At 33.8% G+C, this 24,112-nt stretch overlaps 4 protein-coding genes across 5 annotated transcripts; 3 read left to right on the top strand and 1 right to left on the bottom strand.

Annotated features, from left to right (window-relative positions):
- Positions 1-2,040: 2,040 nt before the first annotated feature.
- On the top strand, positions 2,041-7,037 carry LOC101255723 (microtubule-associated protein 70-2-like). Of its 2 annotated transcripts, XR_739901.4 has the most exons (12): positions 2,041-2,574; positions 2,671-2,756; positions 3,649-3,714; positions 3,795-3,965; positions 4,054-4,224; positions 4,346-4,501; positions 4,600-4,746; positions 4,860-4,931; positions 5,014-5,544; positions 5,625-5,812; positions 6,260-6,617; positions 6,873-7,037. XR_739901.4 is itself a non-coding variant. In XM_004228687.4 (11 exons), the coding sequence occupies exons 1-11, from the start codon at positions 2,334-2,336 to the stop codon at positions 6,297-6,299; spliced, it is 1,869 nt and encodes a 622-aa protein (XP_004228735.1). In that variant the 5' UTR covers positions 2,041-2,333; the 3' UTR covers positions 6,300-6,831. The 2 variants fall into 2 exon arrangements, 1 of the variants encoding a protein (XP_004228735.1); XM_004228687.4 differs by lacking the exon at positions 6,873-7,037 and having other exon boundaries at positions 6,260-6,831.
- Positions 7,038-10,426: 3,389 nt separating this feature from the next.
- LOC101256318 (uncharacterized protein C594.04c) lies at positions 10,427-12,658 on the top strand. The gene is made up of 3 exons (XM_004228689.5): positions 10,427-10,751; positions 11,442-11,705; positions 12,067-12,658. The coding sequence occupies exons 1-3, from the start codon at positions 10,527-10,529 to the stop codon at positions 12,544-12,546; spliced, it is 969 nt and encodes a 322-aa protein (XP_004228737.1). The 5' UTR covers positions 10,427-10,526; the 3' UTR covers positions 12,547-12,658.
- A 449-nt stretch (positions 12,659-13,107) lies between these two features.
- On the top strand, positions 13,108-18,486 carry LOC101256617 (phragmoplastin DRP1C). Its single transcript, XM_004228690.5, has 16 exons — positions 13,108-13,291; positions 13,736-13,799; positions 14,144-14,248; positions 14,509-14,610; positions 14,735-14,785; positions 14,904-14,965; positions 15,042-15,132; positions 15,220-15,284; positions 15,370-15,564; positions 15,931-16,050; positions 16,246-16,316; positions 16,447-16,672; positions 16,986-17,036; positions 17,189-17,456; positions 17,842-17,981; positions 18,097-18,486. The coding sequence occupies exons 1-16, from the start codon at positions 13,160-13,162 to the stop codon at positions 18,220-18,222; spliced, it is 1,869 nt and encodes a 622-aa protein (XP_004228738.1). The 5' UTR covers positions 13,108-13,159; the 3' UTR covers positions 18,223-18,486.
- Positions 18,487-18,714: 228 nt separating this feature from the next.
- Positions 18,715-22,473, bottom strand: LOC101256908 (adagio protein 3). The gene is made up of 2 exons (XM_004228691.5): positions 22,041-22,473; positions 18,715-20,546 (listed from the first exon to the last, which is right to left on the bottom strand). The coding sequence occupies exons 1-2, from the start codon at positions 22,358-22,360 to the stop codon at positions 18,941-18,943; spliced, it is 1,926 nt and encodes a 641-aa protein (XP_004228739.1). The 5' UTR covers positions 22,361-22,473; the 3' UTR covers positions 18,715-18,940.
- Between the last annotated feature and the right edge of the window lie 1,639 nt (positions 22,474-24,112).

The following is a 24,112-nucleotide window of genomic DNA, read 5'->3' as shown; positions in this document are numbered from 1 at the left end:
CTATTTGTTATTGTTTTTATATCATAATTGAGATGTTTGTAGTCTTTAAGAATAATTTACTATTGAAGGTACAACAATAACATATTCAATGTAATTTTACATATAAAGTCTAGAGGCAGAAGGGTAGAGTCTATACAGATCTTATTCCTACCTTAAAACGCACATATACAAAAAAAAACATTTTGAAGGATAAAATTGTGGAAATATTACGCTTATGAAACGATTAAATTTTTTAGTAAAGACGAGAAATATTTTAAGACGGAGGGAGTATTATTTATAATATTTTGACATAATTAGTGGATTAGTTGAGTTGAGGGCTTAAGGACTTTTTGCCCTTTCATTTTATGTATGGGGAAGCTAATAATTAGGAAAGTGACAACACAACAAATTAGCAAATAATTATATTTTGGTCTTGAAAATTGAGACTGAAAGCATGCTAGACAAAATATTGATATCTTTATTGGTATGTGTTTTTTTTAAAAAAATAACATAAAATTGAGACAAATAAAAATGAAAAAGGTGTCCCCTTTTATTTAACACAATCCTTATAATCTGATAAAGATAAATTGAATTAAATTAAATTGCAAAAAAAAAAGTTTTTTAATTTGATTCATTGATTACATTTGGTTTTAAGTAAAAAAACAATAATCAATTTCCATCCTATCATACACATTTTTTTTAAAAAAAAAGTAAAAAAATATTATTTTCTTTTGTAACAAACATATCCATACAATATAATTTGATTTCTTAGCTAATTAGAAGACTAGATTTTAAAATTGAAGTGGATTTATTCGTATTCTATTTTTGAATATTCTTTAAAATTTGGTTGTTTGATTAATTTGAATTCGATAAAAATTATATCCATAGTCAATTTTTGCTCCTATTATTTATAATATTAAAGGTTTATTTATTTTGTAAAATTATTTTAGGAGGAATTTTGTTACTTTTGATGTTGACTATAAATACATATAAATGAGACAAACTTTATCCTTATTGCAAATTTAGAAATAGAAAACTAAAAATGTTCAAATTTATTGGAGTCAAACAGAAGGGCACTACCGTCAAATCAAGTCCAAAACAAGCATTTAAAACATATTTGCCAAATATTAATATTATTACTATTATGTGTTGTACCAGAAGAACTCTAATAAAATAGTAAGTCTTAATTAGAAATTTTGATGAATATAAAATTATCTTTACTAAAAAGTATTTTATGACATACAAATTTAAATTTAGTTAAATTTTAATATAAATTCTTATCGAAGAGAAAAAAAAAAGACCACTTCATTATTGGTGCAAAATGTTAGAAAAACAAAAGCCTAAGTTCAAATTTAATGAAGTAATACAAAGGTCACCATAGTCAAATTTCAAAAGATCTGTCAAATATTGATTTTATAGGTCATCTATAAATATTGTTTTTAAATTTATAGCCTTTTACATAAAAGATTTTTATTTTCAAAAATATATAAATTTACTAGGAGAGTTTTTAATCCTATATATAATGTCGTCTTTATTTAAATGCGATTTAATTTTAATATAAGGATTTTTTAACACACATTCAAATTTAATCAAATCTTAATATTTATACTAAACACTAAGATAATTTTATAGAAGAGAGGTCGTAGATATCTTGTATTGATGACAAACATTAAAGTATATAAATGTGTTCTTTAACTTGACCATAAACTTGTATAAAGTTAAACAAATAAACATATGAGTTCTACGTGACATAATAAACGTAGAATATCATGTAGGACATACGTTATCACGTAAGATGTCACATAGGACACGATACAGACGTTTATTTGTTCAATTTTATATAAGTTTAAGTGCAAAAAATATTAAAAAGGACATAAATGTGAAATAAAATCAAATTAAATGATATATTTATATTTATGCCTATATAAAAAAAAATATTTTTTTTTTGTAAAAGACTTAGAAAATTATCTTCGAAAAATGAAGGGGTAATATAGTCAAATTAAGTTAAGAAAATAGCATTTCAAAGTCGCTCTAGTCCAAATATATGAATATTATTTTTGTGTACTCAAATCTCAGATCAACACAGCTAACACACAACTCACTCACACACTCTCTCTCTCTTAATCAGATTTTTTAGAGAGAGAAAAACAAACTCCCCAAATCACTGTATTTTAGTGAGAGAAACACACTACTACTATCATTTTGAACTTAAACATTCCACACACTTTCTCTCTCTAAAAGTATACAATTATGTATATATAGAGAGTTTTTTTTTTGTAGGTATAAATCTCTGTGGAAGTAATTTTTGGTGTATTGGATGTGAGAGAAGAAAGGTGTAAAAAAGTTGAACGGAGATGTCGGAGTTTTCCGGCGAGTTATCGGAGTTCAGTTCCGGAGAAAACGGCGTCGGTGGAGGAGGCAATGTGCGTGAGACGACGCCGTTGACAGTGTCGGCGTCGTTTAAGGAAGGGAAGAGTTCACGGAGGAAGACGGCGGTGATGAGGCCAAGCCTTGATGCGGATGAGTTCTTTAACCTTCTTCATGGTTCGGATCCGGTGAAATTGGAGCTCAATCGACTTGAGAATGAAGTCAGAGGTTAGTCATAGTAGCTGGATCCAATGCTGATTTGGTGTTAAAACGATGTCGTTTTTTTGTTTGCTTTCGGATTGATGTAGTATGCTTTTTTTGTAGATAAGGACCGGGAATTGACTGAAGCTCAAGCGGAGATCAAGGCACTGAAGTTATCAGAGAGATTACGAGAAAAGGCTGTTGAAGAGGTTCTGCTGTTTTCACTATTTACTTTTTTATGCTCTTGTTACTGTTGAATGTTGCTTTTATACCACAATGCGAGCATAGAATGTGTAAAAAGATAATTTTTTTTTGATAATTGTGGTGTTTGTGCTAGTTTTTGCGCAGCTCGACTAATTACATAGGATACCTCTCACCTCCCATCAATGAAAGAAATGGCTTGGTGTTCTTTTTGTCTCTGTTGGGATTTGTGATTTGTGATTTGAACCTGAAACCTCATGGTTCTCAGCCCATGTCATTGACCACTATGTCATAGCCTTGGGTTTTGTGAGAGATATTAAAAGGAAGGAGTGGGAAATTGAATTGTTTTTACTCTTTTGAGTATCTTTCTTAATGAATATAGTTGAAATTATCCAATTCTAGAAATGGACTCCATTGGTGTACTAGTTGTATTCCAAAATTAATTTGAACAAAATCTTTTACAAATGTGATTTGCAGTTATTTAATTGACTAATGTTAAATTCTTCTGGTTTGAGAGTTATGTGGACTCATTATTTTGAGGATTTTCTGTTTGCTATATATGTGAATATCTGGAATGTTCCGCAATCCATTTTTATATGGGGAGGGCAGTATATTTCCAAAAGAAAATGTTGCGACTTTATTTTACAAATCATAAGAGTTGAATAAGGTTTGGCTTTCGCAGTTGGAAATTGTGGTCTACTCTTATTAGGTAATTGGTAGGTCTAGATTATCACTGGATTTATGCTGTGCTTTAGGCAACAAAATTTTAGTTTAAGTCTTGCCTTTTTGAACCAAATCATGCATTTTGATTGATGAATACTACTAGTGATGATTGTAAAGCTATTTATCAGTGTGGAAGAGGAAAAACTGATGTAGATTTCTATTTTGGCCTAATTTTAGCTCACGGATGAGTTGTCAAGGGTCGACGAGAAGCTTAAGTTGACAGAATCTCTTTTAGAAAGCAAGGTACTACTGAAAACTCTTATCGTCAATTTTTTTTCTTTTTAAAGCTTTCTATAACTGTTAATAATTTTCTTGCTTGGCAGAATCTTGAAATTAAGAAAATTAATGATGAGAAGAAAGCATCAATGGCAGCTCAATTTGCAGCAGAAGCCACTCTTAGAAGGGTCCATGCTGCCCAAAAAGATGATGATATGCCGCCTATTGAAGCCATCCTTGCACCTTTGGAGGCCGAACTCAAACTTGCACGTCAGGAGGTGTGTGCATGTATTTGAAAACTGGCTGTGGTAAGGTAAAAACTCAGTTTCATAGATTTCCTTATTCTTTCACCTTCCTTCTGTGCAGATTGCAAAGCTGCAAGATGATAATAAAGCACTGGATCGTCTTACAAAGTCGAAAGAGGCAGCTTTACTTGAAGCTGAGAGAACTGTGCAGTCAGCATTAGCAAAAGCTTCTATGGTGGATGACCTTCAGAACAAGAACCAAGAGTTGATGAAACAGATAGAAATATGCCAGGTATGTTGATCACAGGGCTAGCGTTTCTGGTGATCTGAACATTGCATCATTCTCTCCTTTTAGTTTTAAATGATCAATATTCCTTTTAACTAATCTTGTTTCTATTACAAACATACATCAGGAAGAAAATAAAATATTGGACAGAATGCATCGCCAAAAGGTTGCAGAGGTTGAAAAGCTTACCCAAACAGTACGTGAGCTTGAGGAGGCTGTTCTTGCTGGTGGTGCAGCTGCTAATGCTGTCCGGGATTATCAACGGAAAGTTCAAGAGATGAATGTAATCTATCCTAGCTAGCTTTTCTGAATTATACTCTTAAACAGTTAGTATAAGGACAAAATTAAGTGCTGGAATGTTTATATTTATCTATTTTCCAGGAAGAAAGAAAAACACTTGATCGAGAGCTGGCACGTGCCAAGGTAACAGCTAATAGGGTAGCAACTGTGGTTGCTAATGAGTGGAAAGATGCCAATGATAAAGTAATGCCTGTGAAACAATGGCTTGAAGAAAGGAGGTTTTTGCAGGTACAATGATATCATTTGATCACTATGAGATAGTATACTCTGTTGTCTTGATAGAACTTACTGCGTTCTGTTTATGTAATTTAATGAGCGTGTTCCAAAATCTTATGCTACAGGGTGAGATGCAAACGTTGCGTGACAAGCTCACAGTCACTGAACGAGCTGCTAAATCAGAAGCCATGTTAAAGGTAATAATTCAGTCCAATAAATGGGTGTGTTTATGTGACTGTCCCAATTTGGTTATAACTTGAAGTCCTTCATTTACCTCAGGAGAGATATCAACTGAGGCTTAAGGTCCTTGAAGAAACATTAAGATCATCCAGCTCAGCTACTCGCAGTACACCAGATGGTAGAAGTTCAAGCAATGGTCCTTCACGCCGGCAATCACTGGGAGGCGCTGAGAACATCTCCAAATTAACTTATAATGGCTTTTTACCAAAGAGATCACCATCATTTCAGCTTAGATCTTCTGGGTCCAGCACAGTGCTGAAGAATGCTAAAGGGACATCAAAGTCATTTGATGGTGGCTCAAGGTCATTGGACAGGGGAAAAAACCTTCTGAATGGCACAGGTCCAAATTTCAACAGCAGCAAGTCGTGTGATGGAACCAAAGACAATGAGACTGAGAATAGTTCCTGGAAAGCAAGTCAAGTTGAAAAAAGCAATGACACACAAGTGACAGAAACAGAAGACACTATACCTGGAATATTATATGATTTGCTGCAAAAGGAAGTAGTTGCTTTGAGGAAAGCAGGTCATGAGAAGGATCAGAGTCTTAAAGACAAGGATGACGCCATTGAGGTTAGATTGATTGCTCAGCTATACCATGACTATCACTAATGACATTTCTGCTATGATTGACTGTTGTCTTTGTTATTCAGATGTTAGCTAAGAAAGTGGAGACTTTAACAAAAGCCATGGAGGTTGAGGCTAAAAAAATGAGAAGGGAGGTTGCTGCCATGGAGAAGGAGGTGTCTGCCATGCGGGTTGAGAAAGACCAAGAGAATAGAGCCAAAAGATTTGCAAATTCAAAGGGTCCAGTGAGCAGTTCTCAGCTGCCTCCAGGAAGGTATGCCTTTAGTTTTCATTTAACACAATTCTATGTTAGTAAACACCACAGTTTATGCTTGCCATCTCCCAAATGAATCTGTTAGAAAGGTTTCAATTGTAGGACACAATTTTGCTTTTTTTCACAATTGATCATTTTTAACAATTCAATTGTATAGCTACTACTTAGGAAAACAAACAATTGGAAATATAATTTTGGGGGTTGCTTGCATGACTGTTATTGAACCTATCTAAATCCAATCCTTTTTTTTTTTTGGTCCAATCAAATTGGGGTGACTTGGTTAATAATCCGTTCATTGACTTTCTATTTTAACTCGTCCAAACTTAACCCGACATTCCAATTTGACACCATTACCAAAAATTTGCATCAGTTTAATTGTGTGGTGCTTGATTTCTTTGTTCCATCAACTGCTTTTTCTTACTTCAAATCACATTGTATTATCTGCAGAAATGTAGCTCGAAGTGGGTTAACACGCAACATTCAATAACAATAAGAGGAAACTCCAACTACTACAGCTCTGAGAAGATATTCTGCATAGACTTGCTGTATTCCTAGTCTACTTGACAACTCTACTATTTTCCACTAATGGTTTATTGTAAAATTGTAACAAAGCATGCCAATGACTATATGATCGAAGTCTATCCAAACACTGGAAAAGGCCGGTAGATGAAATGTGGTGTGCTTCTGACTTTGACTATGATCCCCTTCTGCTTAGATATCAGCTTGGAAAGGTACTCAAGTTATCAAAGTTGAGCTAACTTTTTCGCCGAACAGCTTGAGTAGCAGTGGTGGTGTGGTTGTATAGGTAGCTCTTGGCATTTACTTTGCTCTATACTCTTTTTCTCAACTTGTTTGCAGTCTATATTTGTAATCTGCAGCTTAATTGTTATGATATGTTATTGATTCGTGTTTGTCTATATTCTTGTAATCAGAAAAGGATGATAAATTTTTTTGCCCCTTCTGATCTTTACTATCCATGATATTTGTGTTATATAATTATTTTATTTGAATCTTTAAAACTGATTTAGTACTTATCTACCTCCTCCTTCCTTCCTTGTAGTGCCTGAGTTTTTGATATCCTAATGACTCCAATTCTTGGCATGAATGTGCATAGGGGCCAGCCAGCTCCTGTAAGTGAATCAATTGTCTTTTATTTTTTGTTAACGTCTGTTTGTGTGCGTGCACCTTGATTAATTCTATGGCAATGAACAAGACCGATTTGCTATGTTCTTCTGACTTACCATCTTGTTGTGGTATGATTTGAACGTGAGACTTCGTGATTCTTTTCGAAAGTTAAGTTTGGGGGGGGGGGGGACCTAGTTTTCTTTAACGTCACTCCTAAAGGGTTATGGAGTTAGTTGTGTAGAGCATAATCTTTGTCAGAGGAAGCACATGGTTATGGTTACTTGGTCAAAGACAAGGCAAATAAACCCATGTAGTAATGATGCTGAAATCACTTTGTGTCAGTATATTTCATGTGCTTCCAATTCCTTGAGTCCAATTTAAGATTTGCTTTAAAAAAAATAACATTTCATAAAATTGCAGGAATTAGTCTTTTTAACTTTTACTTTTTAGCAACTAAGCTTATCCATGATCTTGCGGTAGAGCGATAAATATTCCTTTTTTCTTAATAAGAGGTCTCAGGTTCAAGTCTTTTAGAATATGGAGTCGTAAACTAAGCTTAAGACTAGTGTGATGTAAGTATTTCGAAAATTGAAGCCATGTTTAAAACATAATTTATTGAATATTATGATACAAAAATAGAAGTTTATGCTCTGAGATTTTATTTTATAAGGGCAAAAGTGCAAGTAACCTTTATGTGGTATTGGAATTTCCGCTTTAATTTGAATAAAGTTGATTTTCCCTTTGGAAAATTATTTGCCATAGCCAAAACAATGATTGATCATTTTAAAATGTATTTTCCCGTTTTAATTTATTTGGCTTATTTTGACTTGTTAATAAGGTGAAGGATGTAAAGAGTCATTGTATTTAAAACAGATTATGTACCTAATGAATATTTAACAAGTAATGTTCGGAGACAATGAAGAAAATATTGCGAGTAACAAGAGAGTGGTGCGAAGTCTATCAGAATTGAGCAAAGACAACAACAAACTAGTGTGATAATCAATAAACAAACATACTAGGATCGATGATTATTGAAAATAAGGATAAACAACGGTAAAATGTCAAAAACAAGAACAACAATAAAATACCAACCACCATAGTAAGCAAGACAAGACAATGCTACACTACGTACTAACCTGTTATCTTAATACATATCCTTCACATCTTTCTATCTTAGGTTGTATCTTCACTAACCTAAAGTTGTATCATATCCTACCTTATCACCTGTCCTTAATACTATATCAGCCTCTCCTCGTATCATCTATAACCAACCTCTCACACCTCCTCATGATGCGTCTACGCATCTCCTCTTCACATGTTCAAACTTAGTCACGATTTCCTCATCTTATCCACCAGGAAGGCCACTTCCACCTTCGCGAACATCCTCATGTCAACTATAAGTTGGAAAAATATACACTAGGCCTGTTATTTACTTTATGAACAAGAGGGACTAGGCTCAGCCCAAATCCCTTATAGAGTAGAATTGACACGAGGTAGCCACTTCTACGGCTTCCTTATTTAAAATATAGCCAATATTTGCTAAGTGTATAACATTTAACTTGTAGCCCTTCTTCTTGCAAGTATTGGACATTCTCAATATAAGAAGTTCAAATATTTTTATTTTAAGACAATGATGATACCTAAGACAATATATAATAATAATAAAATAAATCTTGTGATGCATTGAGAATAAAAAAGAAAGATATCGTCTAAAATAGTTATCAATAAGTTATATGATATGTTTTTTTCTAAAGATCTAAAACAAGAAGTAATGATAGATCTTAGAGTTATAATTAGTAATTATAGAGTTTTTAGGAATGAAGACTTTTTTTAAAAAAAACTTAAATCGAAAATGCTATAACAAAATTTCACAAAAGAAATATATTTGAAGATAATTAAAATTAAAGAAAAATAATAAATACCTTTGGATTCTCACTTGTGGACCTTTCTAGAAACCCTAACAAATAATAATAATAATCATAATCATAATCATAATCATAATCATAATTATATAAGCCGTTAAACCAGCATCAATAGCTATAGCCTCATTATTTCCACCCTATGTTTATATATTAAGATTATGGAATCAATCTTCAAAGTTAAATATAAATTAACAAGAAAGCATATATGTGAATTATAATTAAGAGAGGAATAAGAATATTCTAGGAAGATTTATTTGTGTGTGGTACATAACCTTCTCACTAATTCAGATTCGTATCACACAAAATTTATACACATATTTATCGATTCACTTCATAAATTCATGAAAGTTATATGTAAAGTTTTCTCATAAAACAAACAATTTGTTGGTGAATGTAAGTGTATTTATATTCTTAATTATCTTTTGAATTTGACGTTTGAGAATGAAATCGTTTTTATATCAGAACTAAATATACCTTGCCTCAGCAGTATAATGTCATTCCTCTTCATTGATCCCCATTTACATATATGAATATATAAATAAAAACAATAGCAAGCAATATGAAATTGGTTCACTTTTTCAAATGTTAGATACGCCAGACCGAAAAAATAATATACGTAAGACAGGGCTAAAGAAGGTAGCATAAAAAATTTCGTGCACGCTAATATGCTTGACGGAGAATTCTTTACAACTCAAAGTGAAAATTTTCATTAAATAAATTCGAATTCATGAAAACATAAAGCAAATATCGAATATAGGATGGACAATTGTTCGAAAATAAGTTCATTTTAGAGGGGACCATGGACAGCCGTTTAGAGGGGACCTATATATATATACACACTTTTGGCTATGAGTGCAAGGTAAGGTGTGATTCTTGCAAATGATTAATAACACTAATGTGGGCTAAAATAATAATCATTAACTCCACCATTAGAATAGTATAATCATAATTATTAAATTTGATTTGGACAATAATGTGGATTTGCATGGGCACTTCTAATAATGACTTGTGTGGTTAATTTTCTATTAGTAACTATTTGTGTTTGTTGTGAAGACATCAATGATTATACTTTTTTCTTTTTTACTATTAAGAATTTCTTTTTAAAATTAAACTTTTTATACATCATAGTTTAGATAATTTTTTACACAATTACAATCAAATCATAGAAAGAATATTTATTTGTAATTAAGCCTCCTGAAATATGAGATGGTTGAAATCTTTATTTTTATACTATTACTATAAGTTTATTCAAAGAATATCTATAGGTAACTAAGTCTTAAAATATTTGATAATAAGATGATTAAGATCTCTTTATTATTCAAATTTCATCAAAAATCACAATACAAATATTAGACATTGTGTAAAAAAATAAAAAGAAGAAGAAGAAGAAATATAGTACAATGGACAATGCAAAAGTATCCCCCTTTTACTATAAAATCATCATATTTAAGGCAAAATGATAGTAAGTTTAAAATCAAATAGTTTTCAAATTAAAAAAGAAGACCTTTTCTACTTTAATTATGTGAAAGTATGATTAATTTTTAGAAGAAAAAGAAGGGGAAAAAATGTACTCGTACCATATAAAAATGGAGGTGTGACTTTTAGAACCCTTTATAAATTAGAACCTCACATTGTAATTCACAAACAACATAGTGAAATATAACAATATGGCTGCTCTAAGCAACTTCAAGAATGGGTTGATTGCATTTTTAGCCACTTTTCCTTGTATTCTTTTCTACCTTTGTTTCCTTCATAATATACACAATGAAGATCACAACTCATTGTGGAATTGGTGCAATAACCATCCAATTTTACTTGCAAATATCATGTTTTTCCTCAATGTTAATGTCCTCTTTTGGTTTATTGCTCTTCTTCAATCAAACCTTCATTGGGTAACTATAATACTCTTTTATCTTTTACTTTGATGAATTTATTTTAAAAAAAATATTTTAACAAAACTCTCAAATTGGAAGTTGTATAAGACATATTGTTGCAAGAAGTCTAAATTTTTTTCAAAATCAATATATTGAAGTTGGAACTTATTTTTTTATTTTATAGGGACTAATAAGAAATTATTTTTGAATTTTACCTGAAATGCAATGAACTTATATTATTATAGCTTGTCTGGTCAAACTTTCAAAATCTGAAGTATTTTTTTTTTTTGGTTAGAAGTGCGCTTTGAATTATTATTTTTGCATATATTAGAGCTAACACTTTGTGCTTCATCAAGGTCTTGTAAAAAAACTAAACCTTTTGACTTTCCAAAAGGTTGACTTAATAGGCTACTAATAAATCAACTTAATATTATTCGTTTTGGGCCAAATCGACACGATTTTCTTAAAAAAACTTTGTTGGCATGCCTAACAGTATTCTTCCAACTTAATAATTAGTGGCAGCGTGAGAAATTTAATAAAAGGAGAGCAAAATTAAATATACGTTCATAATAGCGAATATTTTATTTCCGTACACTAAAATAACTTTATATGTGCAACGTACCGCCTTTTGCCTAAAATAACTCCGCCCATGCAACTTATTTGGGATTGAAACGAAGTTGATGATTAACACACATTTGATTTTGGCAGATGATAGGTTTGTACTGGATGGTTATTCCAGTAATGTTGTTACATTTCTATGCCAATCTTCCCATGGCACAATACAATCAATTGAGGTCATGGATTGTGACAATTTTGACATGGATTTGGAGTATTAGGATGATTCATAGCTACTTCAGAAGGGAAAATTGGCAGTTGGGAGTTAAACAAGATTGGAGATATACAGATATGAGTAACCAATATGGAAAAAATTGGTGGTGGATCTCTTTCTTTGCTATTTATCTCTCTCAACAGGTAAGTTTTAAATTACGTTCGCAAACTCATGTTGTGTATATCCTACCCTCCTCAGACTCTTCTATATTCATGTGTACATCTTTCTTTATGTGGTTGTGAAAAAACAAGATATTAAGTTGAAATAGTTATAAGTTATGTTCAAGTTAGAACAAGCGGAATTGTTTGGGAGACCCTTGTACTTGTTTTGGATTGTGATCCCGGCCCGGTCGTTGTACTCCACTTTTTTTTTGCGTACATTTTTACTTGTAGGCCGGGACGGGACTAGGGGGCACAACGAGTTCATCCGAGTCGTCTTGAATCCACTTGACTTTCTTTATATTTTGAATCTCTTTAGTGAAAATTCTGGCTCTGCTGCTTGCAGGTTTTACAAATGGGGATATGTCTTCCTCTATATATTGTCCACTCAGTTGATAAGCCATTGACTTTTTTGGATTTCGTTGCTATCACGATCTGCTTATGTGGCATTACAATCGCCTTTTACGCGGATACAGAGCTCCACAATTTCATCATCAAAAATAAGAAACTACAACAACTTGGCCAACCAATGGTTCCAATTCTTGACAAAGGCCTTTGGTGTTACTCAAGACATCCAAATTACTTAGGTGAGCAATTGTGGTGGTGGGGATTGGCCTTATTTGGATGGAATTTGAGCCAAAATTGGATCTTTATTGGTGCACTTATAAATAGCATTTGTTTGGGATATGTCACTATGCTTGTGGAGAAGAAAATGGTTAGACAAAAGTATAGAGAAGATGCATATAAGCTCTACCAAAAGAATACATTTGTTTGGATACCATGGTTCAACTTTTCCACAAATGGAAAAGATAAGAAGAAAGATTGAGTCCATGGATTGTTCTACTTTGCTTTGTATTTATTTCTCTTTGTATGTTTCATTTGATTTCTTGTGATGACTATGCTATATGTTCATAATTCATCAGTTACGTTTCAATTTATTTATCTAGTTTTAATTTGGTATACAGTATAAGATCCCTTAATTCTTTGGTAGCGAATGTCTTTGATAGTTCGACCATTATCCCTCGTCTAACTCAAACTATTCAACTGTATGACTATTGTGATTGTTTGGAGTGTAGTGGAGATTACGAACAAAGACATATCTCCCCTCCTAATTTCTCTTGGATTTTTCAAAATAAATAGATTTTAAAAGTTTTGACCAAATACGAAACAACTTAAATTGAAACAAAATTAATATATATATATATATATATATATATATATATATATATATATATATAATAGTTAATATAGTTTATTTTTTATATATAAATTAAATTTATAAAACCGTTATTTTGGTTTTCTCTCATCCTTTCGTCTTTGCTAATTCCCCGCTCATTTTTCTCTTCCAGATCAAAATTAGTTAATTCAAAACCAACTCCATTTTTTTCAAATCTCAATTTTCAAAAAAAAAATTAAAATATAATAAAAAGGGTGCGTTAATGGCGACCCTCGAAAGCTTAATCGGATTGGTGAATAGAATTCAACGTGCTTGTACTATTTTAGGTGATCATGGAGGTGAAGGAATGTCCCTTTGGGAAGCTCTTCCTACCGTCGCCGTCGTTGGTGGTCAGGCTAGTATTCGTTTTTTTTTTTTTCATTTTTCAATCTTGTCCTGTTTTTGATATCTGTAACTAAATTTGAATTCGTGCCGGAGATTTTGAAATATCTGGTTAAGGACGAAATTATACTATCCATCATGTCATGTTTTTGGTATCTGTAACTAAATCTGGATTCGTGCTGAAAAGTTTGAAACTCTGACTAGAATCAGAATGTGAAGCATACTGATATAATCAGAGACATGGATTTAGGATTTGAGTTTTGCAGTATTAGAAAAAAATGGAATTAGTTACGGAATTTATCGTTAATTTATAGCTAAATGAGACTAGTATAGAGATTTTTGTTTTGACTATGAAATTTTTGTCCGTTTTTAATTCCTTGTTTTCTAGTAGTGTTATGCTTTTTTTTTTTGGAGGAGTGTTTTGTTTTTTGATTGTTGGGTTGTTGTAATCAATCAGAGCTCTGGAAAATCGTCGGTGTTGGAAAGCGTTGTAGGTAGAGATTTCCTGCCTCGTGGATCGGGTAATTTTACTTTTTTTAGTCGACAACTAACACTTCAACTCGTTCCTATTGTGTCTCGTGGACACCTGATACTGACATGACATAAAGTTGAGTGTTCAACTGACATAGTAGAGATGAGTTGAGGTGTCTAGATGTGCATCCTCAAAGTTAGAGTGTCTAGTTGTCTGTTGAAGCTGAGTTAAGGTGTCTATTATCAGTGTATTAAGCCGCTCTCAGTCTCAGACTAATTGGCGTCTGCTATATGAATCCTATATATCTGTGATTTGACGTGCTTAACTTCTGAGCAATTCCCTCTTGTCTGACAGTACCCTTTATACTTGTTTTTTTCTTTTGAAATTTGAAAGGCATCGTCACGAGGAGGCCATTGGTTCTTCAACTCCATAAGACTGATGGAGGAGCTGAATATGCGGAGTTTCTGCACGCTCCTAAGAAGAAGTTTCCTGAGTTTGGTTAGTTTGATATTATATGTAACTTAACTTTCTTGTATAATTGTCAAAAGTTATGGTTTCGATTGAACTCATAACTGTAATGCTAGGGGTAAGGTCTTGCCTACACTTTACATTCATATAGTAGATGTTGAATTCCTTTGCATGTTTACCTTTTTTATATTTTGCACTCTCTTAGTAAAAATCCTGGCTCCGTCACTGTTGTTAACATAATGAGAAATCCTGGCTCCGCAACTGTTGAGATTCGATGTCTTATATTGCAGCTGCGGTACGTCAAGAGATTGCGGATGAGACGGACCGCATAACAGGGAAGAGCAAGCAAATTTCAAATGTTCCAATTCACCTGAGCATTTTTTCTCCTAATGGTATGTGTTCTTCATCAGTTCCATCTTCTCTAACGATATGACTCGCCATTATGAGTCATATCTTTCTATCCTTCCCTGTTCGATAATCTTTAATGACTATCGAGTGTGTGTTATTGTATTGCAGTGGTAGATTTAACACTCATCGATCTTCCTGGATTAACGAAGGTTGCTGTAGGTGAGCACGAAATCACTATTTTCCTATAGATATAGAAAAGGAGCTAGGCGATCTTCCTGCGCTGCTGTGTTATTTCACTCTTAACGAAACTGAAAACGATGAATCTTGAACTGTGCAGAGGGACAACCAGAGAGCATCGTTGAAGATATTGAAATGATGGTCCGCTCTTACGTGGAAAAAGTAAGTCTCTACATGAGTGAAAATTTTGGTTCCGCCACTGTCAATAACCAGTGCTAACATATTGTTTGTGCTATAGCCCAATTGCATTATACTGGCTATTTCTCCTGCAAATCAAGATATTGCAACTTCTGATGCAATAAAACTTGCAAGAGAAGTTGATCCTTCAGGTACTATAGTGAGATATACTAATTTTGCAAAATCGTGTGTACATCGAGTTATCTGAGTGTGTATATATGTTTCATTTCATATTTCAGGTGAAAGAACGTTTGGAGTTATAACGAAACTTGATCTGATGGATCAGGGAACCAATGCCTTGGATGTATGATTGATTCCTTTTTTCAAAAACTGCGATCCTTGGAGAACTTATTGTTGATATGTTATTAACTTATTTACTGATGTTTAAGGTACTCGAAGGTCGATCATATAAGCTCCAACATCCATGGGTTGGAGTCGTCAACCGTTCACAGGCTGATATCAACAAGAGTGTTGATATGATGGCTGCTCGTCGAAAGGAGCTGGAATACTTTGAGTCAAGTCCTGAATATGGACATCTTGCTCATAAAATGGGAGCTGAATATCTTGCAAAACTCTTATCTAAGGTTGGCTTTCCCTTCTTGGCTTTCAAATATTTCCATTAGTACATAAAAAGACACGCAATTTTGGCCTCAACTGGCGAGTAAATACTTCAACTTTGAGTATACACATCTAGATACCTCAACTCGTCTACAATGTATCAGTTGAAAAATCCAACTTACAAAATGATCATCTGAACAACTCCAAAATTTATGTGTCACGTTAGTGTCAGGTGTCCACGAGACACAATGGGGACAATTTGGAGTTTTTAGTTGCCAGTTGAAGTGCTAACTTGCCCGTTGAGGTCAAGTTAAGTGTTTGTTTATGTATTATGCCAATTAAAAATTCCCCGAGTTACCTTTAATAACTTTTTGATTTCTCCTGTATTTTAGCACTTGGAGACTGTGATCAGACAGAGAATACCAAGCATTATTGCTCTAATAAACAAGACAATTGATGAGCTTAATGCTGAGTTAGACCGAATCGGACGACCTATTGGTGTAGATGGAGGGGTAATGAACACTACTCCCTCCATTTCAGTTTATTTGTCTTACTTTCCTTATTAGTCTGTTTCAAAGATTTAAAACTCTTCTTTACTTTCTTAAACTCCGTGTCAAGTCAAAAACAGATAAATATGAGACTAATGGTAATTAATCTGGAGGTTCTTGTGTTCTTTAGTAGCTTGAAGTAGTTGTTTCTATCTACAGGCACAACTATACACAATCTTGGAAATGTGTCGTGCATTCGATAGAATATTTAGGGAACATCTAGAAGGAGGGTAATGCTTTAACTTCCTTCATTCGTTCTGTCCATTGTTCTTTGTTAGAAAACAGTTAGTTTCGAGGGTGTAACGAGATTCTAACTGGTAGTTTTCTTACTAGCTAGCTGCTATTTCTACTTTTTCTCAGGAGGCCAGGTGGTGATAGAATATATGGTGTCTTTGATCATCAGCTACCAAGTGCTCTTAAGAAGCTTCCTTTTGATCGTCATCTTTCAACGAGTAATGTCAAAAAGGTTATTTCCGAGGCTGATGGATACCAGCCTCACTTAATCGCTCCTGAACAAGGTTACAGAAGGCTAATCGATGGATCTCTTGGGTTCTTCAAAGGCCCTGCTGAAGCCTCAGTTGATGCAGTAAAGTTCTTAATTCTCCGTTTCAAATGCTTGTCTCGTTAAGTGTTAATATATGTTCTCTCAAGGAAAAAGAGTCTAAAAGATAGTAACAGAAATCAACAAACAAGAAACAACAGATAGTAACATAAAACGAAGGACAAGCATATTGATGTAATAGAATCAAACATTATGATGTGATATGAAATGGACACACACGAATACACATACATATGATTTTTGTACAGAAGATAATAGCTAGATACTTGGTTCAACATGCTTAATTTATGTTTCTATCGCGGTCTGTACTTATGAATGCTAAATTATTTATTTACAGGTGCATGTCATTCTGAAAGAACTTGTGAGGAAGTCACTTGCAGAAACACAGGTAAAGGAGAAGGTCTTCTTGTAAATGTCCCGTTTCAATTCGTTTGTCTTACTTTACTTTTTAATCTGTTTAAAAAGAACGTCTCTTTGGCTGCTCTTGAACTCCAACTTTCCACATGACATGTTTCTGATCACAATAGAATCCATATGCAGGAATTGAAACGTTTTCCGTCACTTCAATCTGATATTGCAGCAGCAGCAAATGATGCTCTTGACAGATTTCGTGATGAAAGTCGAAAAACAGTTTCACGACTAGTAGAGATGGAGTCTTCTTACCTAACAGTTGAATTCTTTAGGAAGCTTCAGACTGAACCAGAAAAACTGCCTGGAAACCAAACACCAGCACAGGAGAAGGCGCAGGCGCAGGCACAGGCAGCTTCAAACGTAGACCGGTATTCAGATAATCATCTAAGGAGAATTGGCAAGTATCATATCGCTTGCATGTTTCATTCAACCAATAATTTTTTATTTTTTTTTGTGAAATGGACGAAATCTTGAGGAACATTTTCTATTGACATAATACATAAACAAACACTCAAACTTGGTCTCAGCTAACAATTAAACACTCCAGCTTTGAGTATGTACATCTAAACACTTCAACTCGTCTCCTCTGTGTCAGTTACAAAATGATCATCTATACACACATGCAAAATTTATGTGGCACGAGGACAAATTGGAATGTTGAGACCAAGTTGAGGTGTTTAGATATTCACTCTCAAAGTTGGAGTGGCTTACTTGTCAGCTGAAGTCGAACAAACGTGAGTTAGAGAAAATGTGTCTAAATTTTGTTGCTTCATATGCAACAGGATCAAATGTCTCTGCTTATATAAATATGGTCTGTGAAACCTTGAGGAATACTATTCCTAAGGCAGTTGTCTTTTGTCAAGTCAGAGAAGCAAGGAAGTCATTGTTAAATCAATTCTATTCACAAATCGGAAGGAGAGAGGTAAAGTATTTTTATGTATATATAACAGATGTTGAATTTCGTTCGGCTTCTTTGAAAATCATGGCTCCGTGATATTTTTATGTAACAAAATGTCATACTATTTGTGAATGTGCAGAAGGAGGAACTGGGGAAAATGCTCGATGAGGATCCCGCTCTCATGGGAAAGAGAGAGACCATAGCCAAAAGACTTGAGCTATACAAGTCAGCCAGAGATGAGATTGATGCAGTTGCTTGGAAATGATGAATCCAATTTTTCACGCGGAGAAAATATATAGGCTATCTGGTAAAAAACAATTCTCATATTTCAGGATAGAGTATAAATAAAGTGGTAGGAGATGAAAACATTGTTATCGAGTAGAGTAGAGTGATCGATGGTTTATTTTTTGCAAGTATGTTCTTTTCTCGATGTCAATACACCTTCTTGCAAGGATTTCTGTCAATTTTTGCTTCTGTTGATGAGCAGAATCACATATACTAGGAAATAAAAATGTACTATTATGTTGTAGGTAGTATATGTTAATTAGCTTACGAAAAGTTCTCAAACAGTCTCTCTAACTCCACGAGGTATGGGTAAGATCTGCATACAGTTTAATCTCCCCAAATCCCATTTTGCTACCCCTAAAATATCCCCTTCTCCAACGAAACTATTATTTCTGTGAAAGACAAAAGTTGTGTAGTTTATGAGCATGAACTATTAGTATAATGTACATACAAATAATATGAGACTCAGAAATTAGTGAATAGTAATATATAAAGATACAAAGCGAAAGGCATAAACATATTCAACGGCCACGAAATGGACTACAAACAGCAAGATCAAAAGCTTATTTACACAAGCTGCATAAGGTTACTCAAATCTATGGCAAGGTGTATTCCAGTGTCTACAAAGTGGAACCGTTCTTGAAGAAAATGCAAAGTTATACTCGAAAATATATATGAATTCTGCGAGACTAACCAGATCATGCATCAGAATCTTGCTTGCTCGCTAAGCACAATTCATACAATTCGTTCAGGACCCAGTCCTCCCCGGTATGGCCTCCTAGGACAAAGACCCTTGTTCCTCCAACCACGCATGTGCTATGACCCCAAGCAAACTTTGGAGGTTGCCCAGGTACACTGAGAGTCCTCCATAATGGTTTTTCCTCTGAAGGATCGAGTAGAAAGAGTTGTGAAGGAGAGTGCAGTCCGCCAATTGAACCTCCGAAAATGATGATACGACCACAAGGCATGGTTACAGCAACGTGATCAAGTCTAGGAGGAGGAACCACAGCATTTTGACTTCCTACTCCTGTGAACGCACCACACTCAAGCTGCCTCCATTCTGGCCTTTCGTCCTCCAAATCAATAGTGTATGATTCACCTGATCTTAAACGCACGTTAGCGCTGTTGGCAAGGCCACCAAACATTAGAACTTTTGTCTTCCCATAAGCTGAGAGTGAGTGTCCCAATCTAGATGGAGGAGTCCATGCAGTTGGAATTTCTCTCCAGGTAGGTTTGTCATTGGTGAGATCCAACAAATATGTGTCACTGAGAAGTACACCCGCACCTGTGCATCCACCTGAAACAACCAACTTTGAGCCTTCCATCGTGCAAGAGCTGTGCCAACACCTAGGAAGGGGGGGAGCTCCACCGGATACTTCTTTCCATGTAGGCTGTTTAGCATCTAAATCAAGAACAAACACGTCATTAAGCAATCCCTGTCTCCCACATCCACCAAACACCACCAACCAGGAACCATTAAGACATGAGAGAGTATGGCCCCAACGTCCTGGTGGAGATGATTTGACACTCACACGTCGCCATTCTGGATTAGCAGCATCAAGATTGAGAACAAATGTGTCATCCATTGGCTGCATATTAACACCTTCCCCTCCAAATAACACTAGCCTGTTCCCTGCAGCACATGCACTGAAGTTGCAACGTGAAGGTTCTACAGCACCTCTAACTGTCAGTTTCTTCCAACAAACTGCTTCAAGAGTGGTTAGCTCCCTAGCTAGACGCCCCCAAGCTAACTTCTTTGTCATATGTTCCAGCACACCTGTGACATCAGCTCCCCATGCATTTTGACAGACCATTTTTCTCACATGCTCATTTTTCGTCAATTGGCGTATCCTTCTACAAACAGAACCAATGGATGCAACATCCCTTGGAGTCAATCGAGATAAAATGTTGTGAGCTAGAACTTCATCAGAGAGCTGAAGAATACCGCATATTTCACGGTGCTGACAATGCAATAAATTACCGCTTTTAATGGAGTATTCGCTGGACTCGTCACAGTGAGACTGGCAAGTTTCTCTGAAAACGGGATATGACACAGTATTCAGGTCAATTTTTGTTTCAGAAAACATTTGAATCCCTATAATATGGGTCACTGTGCCATCATCACTATGTATGGGTGCAAGTCTTAGCCTATTCACCACAGGTGTACCATCTTTTTTAAAGTTGAGAAGCTCCCCTTGGAAATCAACACCTTCTTCAAGACATCTTCTGATCTCAGAAACAACAACAGGATCCACCAAAGGATGCCGCCTTTGAGCGCGTGGATCTCTAAATTGCAAAAACCGACTGAAAATAATTCAGTGAACGTGTCAAGATTCCTCAACAGTAAATGATGTCAACATATAGTATATCATGAGATGGATGCTTAAATATTAGTAATATTGAAGTCAATGGTAAGCTCATCTAAATTTGTCCATATGTTAATATCCAGAGATTAAGAAAAAAACATCAATTGAAAAAGAAAAAAAATCATTTAAGAAGAATCAGATATAACATCTGTATGGAACAATTCTAATAAAGAATTGATAATGTCAAGGGACAGAAAAAGCTACAATTAGTTTTCTAATATACTAACATTGGGTTGAATAAAGCACTAGAGTTGTCCCTTATTAAATATTATCTTAAAAGCACTAGAGATTTGAATAAAGCACCTGATACAACCCACTAGCGGTTCGAGTTGCTTCTGTATTAGCAACTTCTCAGTTGCCGATAAAATTTTCACAGAAAGTAACTCTTATTATTGTTGTAGTCTGAGCTCTCATTCAATACCAAAATTCAATTCTTATGATTTGTCTGAGACTGAGAGATAAATGGCAATAACATGAACAGATGGTTGACTATACAGATACAGACAGGGTAGTTCTGAAAACCGTTATGATTGGACCAACTTGCACACATCTCAACTAAATTCTGCGGGAAACCTATCAATTCCCACCAACAAATAATACCAAGTAGCTCTATCCACTCAAGCAAGTACAGATGGAAAAAAGAAGCAAATTTTCACCATTTGCATTTGCAAACCCTATATTTTGTTCAAGTACAATCCAAATCATCAAAAATAGTTCCAATATACAGTTAAATAAACTCAAATCAGCTAATATTTAATAACCGTGGAGCCTAGACCAACTTGTGCACATCTCAACTCATTCTACAATTCATGTCAACTTCCACCACCAAAAGATTTGTCAGCGCAAAAAGAAACAAACTTTACACCATTTGCATTTCTAACCCTACATTTTATTCAAGTACAATCCAAATCGCTAAAATGAGTTCCAATATACAGTTAAATAAACTCAAATCAGCTATATTTTTTAATAACTGTAGTGGTGCCTAGACCAACTTGCGCACATCTCAACTCATTCTACAATACATGTCAACTTCCACCACCAAAAGACTCATCGGTGTAAAAAGAAACAAACTTTTCACCATTTGCATTTCCAACTAGTACATTTAGTTCAAATACAATTTAAATCACCAAAATTAGTTTCAATATATAGTCAGACTAAGCTCAGATCAGCTAATTATGTTGATAACCATGGTGTCTGTATTAGCTTGCATACACCTACACACCTAGACTAATTCTAGGGGATACCTACCTAATCCCACCGGCAAAACAACAAAAATAGAAATCTGTTTCAGATTTAAACCAGAGAGAACTCATTGACCACTACACTGCAACTCAGATCAACTAATTTCATCTGTAAAACTACCAATTGAGTATTTGCTAAACTCACACAACACCATAAAATAAAATTTTGCTAAAAATACCAAAAAATTTACCAGTTACGACCGAGTACTTCGTCAGCGCGATAACCAGTAGAGCTTTCAAACACAGAGTTCACATATATAACCGGAAGATCAGGATCTAATGCATCAGAGACAACGATTGAAGACGGCGTCGTTAAAGGATAGAAAAATCCAACTGGTTGTGAAGTAACTTCAATATTTTCAAATTCTTCTTCATCTTCATCTTCATCATCATCATAGTAATCGAGAATTTCTCCTTCTTCATCTTCGTCTTCATCTTCATCCATTTTTATGCATTTGAATCTCTTTTCTCTTCTCATGTTCTCTTCTTCTTCTTCTTCCATTTTCTTCATACCTATTTTTTTTTCTCTTTTTTTTTATTGCCAAACAAAAAAATATCTTGGGTGGCTAAAGATATCTTCTAGATATGTTTGTAAAGTTGTGCTGAGAAAATAGACATGAAGTTCAACTTATTAACACAAATGCCTCTTTGGAGTATATCTCACATGAATTATCACGAAAAATATATATATCTAATTGTTTGACTTTGTATAAATTTAAACGTATACTTACTTATAAATAAAAAGTTTCTTAGTATTTAATCAAGTTAATAAGACACATTTATATGTTATGTATTTGAAAAATTAGTTATGACTATAATTGTTTACAAAATTAAATATTTTTTTAGAATTATTATTATTTGAAATTTAATTCATAGTTGACACTGAAAGTAAGATATTTTATGTGTGTATGTGGGGGAAGGGATGTAAGAATTGAGTTAATATTGAACCCAATATTTTTGATATCGTGCATAGATATGTGTGTGTTATAATCTTAAAATATTTGAATTTGTAAATTTAAAAGTATAATGAATTCTATGATAGAAATATGACAATTGAACCTATCAATCGATATAGTATGTGTTGATATCCGTTTAATACGAATGATATTTGTTGTTTGAATATAATCATTGATCGATAAAATTGATACAACTCTTTTCCCCAATATAACAATTATAGTTATATTCCAAAAATATGTAAATTTATAGTTATATTCCAAAAATATGTAAATTATATTTATGTTTGTAACTACGCTTTAAACTAGAACTATTTATAAAAATTTATATACCTTTTTGAGAGAATATTCTTGTATTGAGAACCCATAGGCCATAGTTATGCTTCAATGCTAATATATTATTTTGGGTACATTATTATTAAATTGGAGTGTGATAAACGATGAATTATGGATGTCATTAGCACACTTTGACCTACTGATTATATTTAAAGTTGAATTATATACTAGGATTAAGGAACATAGGATTAGATTAGTGGTTAATTTGCTGTTCCAGCTACTTAATGATACATTTAAGTGGCCCTAAGAATAAGTATTCTAGTTCTAGTACTATGTATAATTGATTCCTCAGCTAAGGGCACATGTAGTTGTATAAACTATCCTAGGGTGTTGAAGCAACATTTCGTTCAAAACGTATCTGTTTTTAGCTACTTATATTAAATAGTAACGAATAACAAATATGTTAAAACAATAAGCTTTGAACCCAAAATCAAATAATTACTTATTATTTATGTAAATAACATTTGCTCTACTTTAACATAATAAAATACATTTTTCCTTTTAATTAGTTAAAAAAAGAGTAATACATTTTTTATTTCATAAATATTTAATAACACTAGCATTGTGGATCTTTAAAGTGTAACTTTTCATTATTTTCTATTTCTGTGGATCTTAAAAGTTCTATAGAAAATAGTAACAACTAATTATATATTCGAGTTTAGAAATAAAAAATACAAACTAGTATTGATAGTTAGTGGCATTTTGGTAGTTTATAGGTGTTTGGATGGCAAAAATGAAAGTTTGGTCGACACGTTATTATTGAAGGATATTTTGAGGTGAAAATATCTAGAGGCTTGAACCTGCCACCAGAGGAAGTCCACGTCATCAGCCAGCTAACGAAGATATTTTTATGGCTGACCAAATAGTCTATGTGGCAAGGAATAAAAACAGTCTCTTTGCATTTTTTTAATTTGTTTTCGATCTTTATTCGGCGTTCGATTTGGTATTTATATTAAAGTTTGATTAGTATTTTC

The sequence above is a fragment of the Solanum lycopersicum genome, chromosome 1 (genome assembly GCF_036512215.1).
Source record: "Solanum lycopersicum chromosome 1, SLM_r2.1".
Lineage (NCBI taxonomy): Eukaryota > Viridiplantae > Streptophyta > Magnoliopsida > Solanales > Solanaceae > Solanum > Solanum lycopersicum.
Note: the sequence above shows the minus strand (reverse complement) of the source record. Positions and strands in the feature narration are given on the sequence as shown.

What these genes read in the sequence shown, in the direction of transcription:
- LOC101256617 (XM_004228690.5), top strand. Translation starts at nt 13,160, where the DNA reads ATGGCGACCCTCGAAAGCTTAATCGGATTGGTGAATAGAATTCAACGT. An exon ending in AGGGAACCAATGCCTTGGAT is followed by an intron (nt 15,285 to 15,369) that starts GTATGATTGATT and finishes CTGATGTTTAAG; the next exon opens with GTACTCGAAGGTCGATCATA. An exon ending in CTATTGGTGTAGATGGAGGG is followed by an intron (nt 16,051 to 16,245) that starts GTAATGAACACT and finishes TTCTATCTACAG; the next exon opens with GCACAACTATACACAATCTT.
- LOC101256908 (XM_004228691.5), bottom strand. Translation starts at nt 22,360, where the DNA reads ATGAAGAAAATGGAAGAAGAAGAAGAAGAGAACATGAGAAGAGAAAAG. An exon ending in GAAGTACTCGGTCGTAACTG is followed by an intron (nt 20,547 to 22,040) that starts GTAAATTTTTTG and finishes AATTATTTTCAG; the next exon opens with TCGGTTTTTGCAATTTAGAG.
- LOC101256318 (XM_004228689.5), top strand. Translation starts at nt 10,527, where the DNA reads ATGGCTGCTCTAAGCAACTTCAAGAATGGGTTGATTGCATTTTTAGCC. An exon ending in TTCAATCAAACCTTCATTGG is followed by an intron (nt 10,752 to 11,441) that starts GTAACTATAATA and finishes TGATTTTGGCAG; the next exon opens with ATGATAGGTTTGTACTGGAT. An exon ending in CTATTTATCTCTCTCAACAG is followed by an intron (nt 11,706 to 12,066) that starts GTAAGTTTTAAA and finishes TGCTGCTTGCAG; the next exon opens with GTTTTACAAATGGGGATATG.
- LOC101255723 (XM_004228687.4), top strand. Translation starts at nt 2,334, where the DNA reads ATGTCGGAGTTTTCCGGCGAGTTATCGGAGTTCAGTTCCGGAGAAAAC. An exon ending in GAGAAAAGGCTGTTGAAGAG is followed by an intron (nt 2,757 to 3,648) that starts GTTCTGCTGTTT and finishes GCCTAATTTTAG; the next exon opens with CTCACGGATGAGTTGTCAAG. An exon ending in TCAAACTTGCACGTCAGGAG is followed by an intron (nt 3,966 to 4,053) that starts GTGTGTGCATGT and finishes CCTTCTGTGCAG; the next exon opens with ATTGCAAAGCTGCAAGATGA.